Genomic DNA, 10,896 nt, shown 5'->3' on the forward strand with positions numbered 1-10,896 from the left:
CTTTCCATTAACCATACATGGTGATTTTTTATTTGCAAACCCACATGGTCCATGCATCATATGGTTGGAGACAATTTCAAATAATTGTGGCTGGGTCTGTTTGTTAGGTATTTCTGCTGAAATGATTTGATCAATATCGTCTGGATTTGGTAACTTGTTTGAAGGGTGTAGAAAGATTAAAATGTGGGCATGTGGCAATCCTATTTTTTGCCACTCAATTGTATAAATATCTGTAATAAACTTGCATCAGTGATATTATAAACATCAATTTAGAAAGTAGGGAAAAAGTCATAGAATTTTTTATCACTTACATCCAATAATGTTGCCAAAGATATTGCCATGTTTTAAGTCATTCATTAATTGATTGAGTTTTATTTTGAAAACTCGTGTGATAATATCAAGGCAATTATTGGGGGTCAGATTGGATTGTGTGACCTTGCGTTGTATTTCTGACCATGTTGGATTACATGTCATTGTTAAGAATAAGTCTGGAAATCCAAGATGTCCACAAATTGCCATGCCATCAAAATACAGTTGCTCCATATATCTTTGACTACCAACAAAACTACTTGGCAGTATGATTCTCTTTCCTCTGTCCCTACCAAGTGTTTCAGGATGATCATTAGAGTCAGTTTAATTGATGTATTTGTCAACCCTGAGTTGTTGTTGATGCTGTCTGACATAGTTTAGTTTTTGAGACTCAATCATACAATATCCATCAACAATCCATTGCTGAAATAATCTTCTGGAATGAAGTATAGTCTGTGCTTCATTTGTTCTTGACTGTAGCCGGTAACAAAAATATTCGCGCAATGTGACTTGTTTCCTCTTTGCAGTATGTATATTGGCATGATCTTTGTGAGGTATATTTAGTCTGTAACCATCTTCTCCTTTTGGGTATAAAAGTGGATATTGCAAAGGTAAATATGCAGGATGAAGTTCATTTATTCTCTTCAGAAGTCCAGATTGTTTTTCTATTATAATATCTCTTTTATCAGCTGAGTGTTCATCACCAACAATCAAAGCAGCAACTTCAGTGGTAGTTGGTAAGTTATACAACCTTCCATCTGTTTGTCTTTGACTAATGAGTTTCATCTTTAGGTCTGGAACTGTAGTAGAATGCAATTTGTCCCTTGCCATTCGAAACTTTTGAGCATAGTGATTGTGATGATCAAGCATGTCTTTGATTGCAATGATAATCTGTTCATCAAGCATATCATGCATCCTGTAAATAAAAAATTAGCCAGAACAGTATACACAACTATTTGAATATGTAAATTTTTACATGTGTGACATAAGTATGAATACTAACGGGTTTTGTGAAAGTGTGTTGATGATCTCTTTGTCTGTATCATAAATATATAGTTGTGCAAACTTAGGAGGGTTATTAGGCATAGGGAGGAGGCTTCCAATAAGATTATGTGTTTGTCCATGTATACGGAAAGTTGGAGGTGCTTTTCCAGTGTTATAGGATTTGTCAAATTTGATACCGGGAGATGTGAAGGCAAACATTATATATCCGTATGTACTGTTGGAAATTCTTAGCTTTAGGATCCTGGTTATTGAAAAGTAAGTGATTCAATGGATGGGGTGGTTCATGCAACAGAGGCAATTGTATTTTTCCATCAGAACAACATAATGAAAACCTTGGTTTGTTCATTTGTTTGTCTTTATTTATCCTCTCATCATACCATATCATAGCTTTACAATGTGGGCATTCTCATACAAGATCTCCAATATCAATGTAAGTACCACCTATAAATAAGGTATGAATAATAATTAAATATATCAAACACATTTGAATAAATTTTATAGTTGGAAGATCAAACCTGTATTTTGGTATGCAGATGAGGCAGATAGAAAGGTTTGTTCATCATAATCATCAAGATCATCTATTGTTGGGTCATTTAATGAGTATTATATATATATTGATATGGTATAACACACATCAGCCAACAATATTCGATTTATTTATTTGATCATGGAAGAAACAAAATATAAATAAATATAAATAATAGATAAATATTTATATCAATGTTTTCCTGTGTCATATTTACATCATTATCGGTGGAATCTGAGCTGTCATCGCCGACAAATTGATCATCCTGTGTAGTGTTAGTTGGTGTCTGATGTTCATCTGCATAATAAACAGGAAATTTGGCATTCTATATATAAGTTGACTGTAGAACAAAATTTGAAAAGGATGTAATAATAAATAAAATGTGTTCATGTAGATATTTGATAATATCATAACAATAAAAATTACCTTTGTTAATGTCTGACTGTGTCATATTGGAATAAGGATTACTGGCTTGGCATGTGGATGTAGAAGCAATTGTTATATTTTTTGATTGTCATAAGATGACATCAAATTTCTCTGGATGGAAGAAACATTGACTGTATGTCTTTTTGAGCAATGTCCAGAATCATTCATAGATAAAGTCCTGTGTGATGGTGGTGTACATTGGAAGCTTGTAGCGGGGTTATTATTATGGTTAATGGTTGGACTACATTGTGAGATACACTGCAAGTTGTCTATAACAATAGTTTCTGTAAGTATAATATAATATTAATATAATGATATGAAGAATAATAATAATAATAATGTATAAATGAATTACAAATTACAAATCTGTATTAAATATTACCATTAGTAGCTGAACGCTGTCTTTTTCGTTCTTGTAAAATAGTTTTACTACGCTTCCTTTGTTCAGCATATATGTCCATGAGTAGTTCGATTTCTGTAACAACTGGCTTATAATTTCCAAACAACACCAAAATCAAATGTTGAAACTGAATTAAATAAGTTGTTGTAGTAGGTTGACTTTAAAATGATACCAACATTATAGTTATTTGTATTTGCATCAGCGAGTAAAGGGATATGTATTTGCAATAGAAAAAGCAGAACAACATAAAACAATAGAAAAATTTGTATTCAAACACGCATTAAATTTCATACTCAATGGTTTAGTGTAGTACGAATGGTCTGCTGTTGTAAAATGTTAGGTTTGCAAATTCTCTGTTGTCTGAACATTTATGATCATCGTTTTTCTTATTGAAGTCGTAAACATGTAATTTTTGATGAGGGAGGAAACAAAATGTTGGAAAATAAATGGTGCATTGCCAGATGAATTGGAAGTAACAAAAGTTTTTTAACAATTGTTTTCATAGCATTAATATTGATATTGATATTGATATTGATTGATTGACATCAATGGGGGATTGACAAAGGCCGTCGAATGAGGGAAATAAGTTGATAGAGTTGGTAAATCCAGCTAACGAATGAAGCTTAGTCGGTGTTGCTGGTAAATGTGTATTTATATGTGTTTCATTAAATGCATTGAGCGTGGCATCCCAAAAAATAGCCGCCTATAAAACATAGAACAATCATACCATATATTTTTATAGCTGTACACATTAAATGCATTTGCAGATAAGAAGTCAGTAACAAAATAATAATAATTGTAAAGTATTGAAAAAATCAGAGAACAATAGACGTATATTAATGCTATTATTGTCAGTGTATTGTATATTGTATATATGAATAATAATATATGAATAATAATAAATTATGGAAGTCTGGGATACGTTAAACATGGGTTAATTTATAAAAATATTATTATAATATAATTAGTAGTATTATTATTTATTATTTATTATTTATTATTCATTATAATTATTAAAATAGTAATAATAATAATATTAATACTAATACTAATACTAATTGAATTAAAATTTAAAACCATATATAAATATATAATAATACTGATTCCAGTGTAATATGCCAACATATTTGAAAGCAAAAAACAAACCCTGTTATATACTTGAAAAAGGAACGAAACACTGTTATAAGTGTTATCCCTTCCTTGTTATATATAATTATATATAAAAACATAAATAAATATGAATATAAGAATAAATAAATCAAACCATTAAATGACATAAGTTCAAATTTTTTGTTTCATCTTTAAAATCTTAAAATTAATTGATTGTGGAAGCCCTAATTACTCAGCTTTGATATGTTTGTTAGTTGATAACTGATACTGTGTATGCTCATCAGAATCGAAATCAGAACTGGTTTGCTGACAACTAATCCTTTTGGTTGGAGTTAAACAGGTGGAGTTTCCGGGGTCGTAATCAGAAGACTGTGACAACGATGGCTGTGAACACATTTAGCAATATATATATTAAGAACAATATCATAAGTAAATATTTGGCATCATGCAATATTGAAACAAAAGATCCACCGTGGGAACAAAAATTGGTGGTGAACTTTCTGTCTCAACAGCTATTCCTTTTCCCTTACTTGATTGTTCCTGCATGAAAAATATTAACACAAAAGAAACACCATTTATTGTTGTTGACCTTATATTGTGATAAACTTATTTAGTTATTACCTTCAACCCAAGGGTGGCTATCAATGATTGAATATGATGGAGTTCTTCACTCACATCCAACACATATGATTGGCGTAATTGTGAACGGAACTTAAATCTGACAGCCCAAGTTTTGGACAAGATTTCATCAACACACATTGGAAACACCTTAATATCATCCCCAGCCTAGACAGGTGAAGTAAATGGTATCAATGACAAATCACAAAATCATTATTTACTCTATGGTTGTATTGTGTAGAACATACCGCTATCAACTCATCTCGACATTCTCCAGCAGTCTTACCAAACAGCTTGATACATGTTGTATTCCAGAGAAGGAAGTTTTCTTTGTCCCCATTATGCTCCATCCTAACATTTAATTTATACCTTGACATCCATAAAAGTTTCAGGGAAATTTGCTAAAATAGGAAAGCGTGTAAATAAATAATTAGTACAAAAAATGATCATGGCTAATCGTGGAACTGTATCGATCACACTGGTATGGCAAGAACGGCAAGCTGAGCCACCTTTTGATGGATCAAATGTGGTTGTACAGTTAGGACAATTGTCATAACTCCATAGAGCATCAATGATGATTTCGTCAACTGTTCAAACAGTTAAGCAGTAGCAATCCTGTAACATAGTGAATAATAGATGAGGAAACAAACATGTGGTAAAGCCCATATTAACGAAAGCATTGTTCAATTATTAACCTGTCTGAGATTGTTGATTTCACCTATACTGACCACCTGAGCATTCTGCAAAATTTTTTCCACCACATTACTCTGGCTAGATTGGGACTGAGAACCATCTTTATCATGGATTATCCCACCAGAATAAAATGGGACAGACAAACTGAATGGACGACAATATAAAAAATTAGAATCCGACCATTAAAGCGTATAAAAAATGCAAAGAAACTAAAAAACATGAATGCTGCAGTATGCCAACACTGTTAAAATGTAAATTTAATGACAAACCTTTGACGAAATTCGTGTATCTCTGTAATGTCAGCGTTGACATATAATTTAGATCCAAATTTGATATTTTGCACGCTTAGGGGATACTTGTTTGGAATGATATCCATCAATATCATCAACAACATACATATTTATCACCCAAAGTTAAGCAATCTACATAATAAAGACTAACCAACACCAGACACACCTGTAGCATCCTTGATTTTACCTAGGGTCAACATAACAACCAATGGTTCCTGAAGCAGAAGGTTTTTGTCAATAGCATCATGTAGCTGAATAGCATAGTCCTCCCAAACAGTTATTAGAATGTCGCAGTTACTATGACCAAACAATCACAATCAGTATGTTAGTTGTTGCTAACCCATTCATCATATCATATATCATCATATAAAATAATAAGGACAAACTGGAATGGTTTGATTTGGTTATATATATATATATATATATATATATATATATATATATATATATATATATATATATATATATGTTAAATTAGGAGATTTGAATACCTGTTATCCCTAAGCCTGACTGTCATCCTGTGAGGGGGATTAACTGTCTTAACATCGATCAGATCAGCAACCACACCAACAATATCTTGTCAAAGATGGCCAGCCAAGACAAATGTTAGTCTGAGACAAAGATGCATATAAAATTGTTGGTTAAACAAAAAACTAAACAAACTGACCCACTAAAGTATGGCGGGGTGCGAGGCCAGAGATTATATCAGTAAAAGGAGTAATGAGATAAATATTAGAAGGAATTTCTGGACGGTGGATTTCCTTGACAGATGTAGTTTTTAGGAAATAAAATACGAAGAACCACACTGTATTCAGATTGGTTGTCAACAATCCTCAGGTTCTGAATTAAATATGAAGAACCACACTGTAACTTGTCCTGCAATTTAGTGAACAGTTCTTGCCAGAGAGTAGCTCCAATTTTTGAACCCTGAAACACTTAAACCATAAAATGAAGTGACATGACATACAATACAAATGAGTAATAACAACAATTAGAAAGAACACAACAATAACCGTTTGGTCCATCAACACCATCTCAATTGTTTGTTTACTATTTTGCTTTCGAGTTTGCCAAAGATATACGCACAACTATTTTCCATGTTCCTTTTCTGGTGTGTAACTCAGATATCAGATTTTCTTTTCAAGACATCGCTACAACACAGATAATAAAGACCACTGCGAATGACAAAAAGAGAGACAAATACAAAGAAAATAGGAATCACATTGAACAGGAGCAAATAGTGGGGACAATACCAACATTGAAAACCTTTTTGTTATTGCAAAAAACCCCGACAAACAGAAATGGATAAGTCAAAACGTGGTAAGAACAAAACAGCAGCAGACATTAGCAAACCTTTTTGGTTTTGCAAACAGTGGCAAACAGGAGCAATCCGGGAAAAAAAGTTGGACAAAAATAGAAACCTGCATATAAGAGAAGAAAATAACAACACACGTCAGTAAAGCCCAACAAAAAGGTAAAGGGTAACAGAAAAAAAGAATGGACAAAAATAGAGGAAATAAAAAAAAATCAAATACAAAGGTAATAAAAGATTTTTACACATCAATGAAAACGGACAGAAACACAAAAACCAAAGACAAACCTGGAAAAAGAAGAACCAAATGACAATTTCAGAGCTGGATATAGAAGAAGTTAAACAATACTAAAGAAAATGAGAGTGACAATCAGACAAAGGTTACATTTGTTTTTAGTCCAAAGCAATATACAACCAAACCAAATGAAAATCAAAATGAGACAACATTTGTTTTCAGTCCAAAGCAATATACAACCAAATACAACCAAACTAAATGAGAATCAAAATGAGACAAAGCTCAAGTAATTTTTTTTTAGTACAAAGCAAATATACACAAAAAAAACCAACTACAAAGGTAAAGCTTTAAACATGAATCAAAATGAAGAGTCCAAAGCAATACACATAAAAAACAAAGACAAAGGTAAATGTTTTTTAACACATGCATGGAAACGAACATAAAGGCCAAAACGAACACATGCATGCAAACGAACATAAAGGCCAAAACGAACCACATACAAACGTGAAAAAAAAAGAACAAAATAGAAACAGTTGTAGGCATCAAAACGAACAGAAAGACATAAACAGTAGTAATGTAAATCAAAATCAGGCAAAGCTCACGCATGTTTTCAGCACTTCAGTCCAAAGGAAACCGAAAAAGGTAAACAGATAATGAACACATAATCGGAAAAAAATAAGCAAATGCAACACAAACCAAAAGTTCAGAAAGCAAGCCCAAAGGAGAGAAATAGTGAACAGAGTGAGGACAGGAGAGGTGGAGGTACGGGATGGGAATGACAAAACAATGACAATATTGGGAAATGGGAAAAGAAGAAATGAAAAAAAAATGGAAAGCGGAAAAGGGAAGAAGCAAAAACGGGCAGGACGAACATAAACAAAGAGGCAGGACACGTGGACTGAAGTGAGCAATCAGCAAAGAAGCATAAAAGAGGGTTTTTTATTGGACAGGTGGCAACACACGGACTGAAGAGCAAAGAAGCATAAAAGAGGGTTTATTATTGGACAGGTGGCAGAAGCATAAAAGAGGGTTTTTTATTGGACAGGTGGCAACACACAGACTGAAGAGCAAAGAAGCATAAAAGAGGCTTTATTATTGGACAGGTGGCAACACACGACAATGAGCAAAGAAGAAGCATAAAACACGACAATGAGCAATGAGCAAAGAAGAAGCATAAAAGAAGGCCTATAATTGGACAGGTGTCAACATGACAGAATCCGGAAGTGGGACAGCTGGCAAAAGGACAGAGCTCCGGTAGTCAGGGCCTTGCTTGTATAAATAGATAGATTGGGGTTTAAGAACAACAGCAATCACCACCGTCCAATTATATCCAATGGTCCACATAAATTAACCTACTCAAATAATTAAAATTCACTATTACAGTAATTATTGGCCATTGGATTCTAACAGTTCACAAATTAAGTTTGATTGAATGTGTTAAAATTTAGAATAAATTTTAAGAGAAAATTATATTAGGTTTAAATATGTTTTAGATTCTTATAAGTTTATGTTTTTTTTTTTATCTCTGTAAGTTTATTTTTTTAATTTTAATTCTATAAGTTGATGTTTTTTCAATTTTGATCAATGTAAAATATTTTATTCATTTTTAAATATATAAGTTTATATTTTTTTCAATTTTGATCTTGATTCTAATTTTTTTCATTTAAAGTCCCTTTAAATTCGTGCTTATAAGGATCAAAATTAAAAAGACAAAAACTTATAAGGATAAAAATAAAAAAAATGTTAGCTTATAAGGATAAAAAATATATTTAAATTGAAATTTCAGATTGGTTATAACTTATAACTCTATACATAGACATTCTCATCTCATGAATTTCAATAGTGATTCTCTTCCATTTTAATCTCTCAATTTTTTCTTTGCAAGTTCCTCTATTTCTATATTTTACTTTACAAAATATTTTCAATAGTGGTATTAAGAGTTTACTTCCTACATGCTATAAGAACAAATTTTGATTAAGTGCTAAACACAGTGTGGTTGACTTCAAATGTATTAACTTATTGAGCAATTTATTTTCCAAGCAATTATGGTGCGAATATGTCTACTTCAAACAATTTTTCACCTATCATTCCATTGTGAAAACTATTGGATTTGGGTTATGAAGATAAAAATTGTTTTAAGGTCTCAAGGTTTATGAAATGTTGTAATATCTAAAGCTCATCCATTTCCATTGAGAGAAAATTCTACTATTACTCAAATGAAAGCCTACAAGGAGAAGAAACTGAAGAAAGATAAAGTCATCACTTGCTTACAATCAAGACTTGCATATCACATTTTTACCAAAATCATAGACTTGGACACACCTAAAATAGGTGTGAGACAACATCCAAGATGAATTTGGGGGTTGTAACAAGTCAAATTTGTTAGGCTTCTCATCTTGAAGAGAAAATTTGAATTGATGAAGATAAAAGATAACAAATATGTCAAAGTTTAAGTTCTAGCAGGATAATGGATGTTGTGAATCAAATGTGGCTTCTTGGTGAGACTCTTCATAAGGTTGTCGAAAAAATTATGGTTTCAATGCTTAACAAGTTTGAAGCCAATATCTTTGAAAAGCGATTGGTCGCTAAATTAGAAAAATCAGTCGTTGTTGAGTTCAGCGACCGAACTAGCTTTGAAAAGCAATTGGTCACTTGCAATTGTATTTTTCTTATGTCATTGTCTTGCAACCGAAATAATCGACTACTATTATTAATTAGTTTGTCGATGACAGTTAGGCATGACAATGAGGCGAATCGGGGCCGGGTTTTGCTTACTCAACCCCCGCCCCCGACTCCCAATTTCCCCTCGTCCTGAAACCCGACAGGACTATATAGATTTACCCCATTCCCGCCCCCAATGGGGTTGGGTTTTCCCCGCCTCGCTTCGCTCTTGACATGCTTATAAAATCCTATAAAAAATATAATTTTTCATAGAATGAAAAATATAATTTTGAATAATAGCCATAACATATTTTTAGATTGTACATGACAACATAAAATTCAATTTAACAGTTTCAAGTTTTAGTGTCTTATATATATGCAAAGATATTTTTGTAAATTAATTGTTAGCGAGATGAGTTCGGGGAGGGTATTAATAATCTCATCCCTGACCTTGAACCCGACTTTGGTTGTCAAGGAAAACTCAAACCTAACTCGATTCCAGTCAACTTAGGTTTTCCCGACAAAATCGGGACGGGTCCGAGACGGGCCCCGCATGTTCGAGTCCCATTATCATACCTAATGACAGCCAGTGATTTTATTGCCTCATACTAATTAAGAAACATCTATCTCTAATTCAATGGCTAAATTTAGGTTATATTATTTTAAAGAATAAATTACACAAATTTTCCTTGAGATTTATACTTATTATACTTGATATCTCTCCATTTTTAAACACTACTTTAAACTCCCTCTAACAAACAGTGTCAACTTTTCGTTAGTCATATTGAAAAAGAATAAATAAATGTCTATTTCTTTTTTAAATCCCAAACTATCCTTCTCAACGGGTTATGATAAATAGTGCTGTAGCAAGCACCTCAAGTGCACACCTCAGTGCGGCGGCAGCAGCGCAATGGGAGGCGGAGGAAGACGTTCTTCTCCGATGAGGCAGCGGCACAATAGCCTTGGCGCCTGACATTCCTATAGTCGCACTTGTTCTTCAACGTATACATCCCCCGCATCAAGTTCTTGACCCCTCGACTCTTCTCCGTCGTCGTCCCCTCTGACCTCGCCTCCATGTTTTGCTTCCTCGCCGCCACCGCATTTGAATCCTGCGAAGAAGACATTATAAAAAATTCATACCTTTAAATTTTTTTTGTTTGTCTATGTAATGGTCTTTCCGTGGAATTGTTTGCCATATATCTTGTCCATGAGATGTGGCTGATTGCTTTAAGCACAAAAAACTTGAATGGTTAAAATTTTGATTTTGATTGAAATGGTCTTTCGTGGAAATGGTTGTGTCGCAACCTACCC

General features: G+C 33.0%; 1 protein-coding gene across 1 annotated transcript; it reads right to left on the reverse strand.

Annotated features, from left to right (window-relative positions):
* Positions 1-633: 633 nt before the first annotated feature.
* Positions 634-1,512, reverse strand: LOC114420879. The gene is made up of 2 exons (XM_028386964.1): positions 1,313-1,512; positions 634-1,225 (listed from the first exon to the last, which is right to left on the reverse strand). The coding sequence occupies exons 1-2, from the start codon at positions 1,510-1,512 to the stop codon at positions 634-636; spliced, it is 792 nt and encodes a 263-aa protein (XP_028242765.1).
* Positions 1,513-10,896: the final 9,384 nt, after the last annotated feature.

This window comes from Glycine soja, chromosome 1, assembly GCF_004193775.1.
Source record: "Glycine soja cultivar W05 chromosome 1, ASM419377v2, whole genome shotgun sequence".
Classification (NCBI taxonomy): Eukaryota; Viridiplantae; Streptophyta; class Magnoliopsida; order Fabales; family Fabaceae; genus Glycine; species Glycine soja.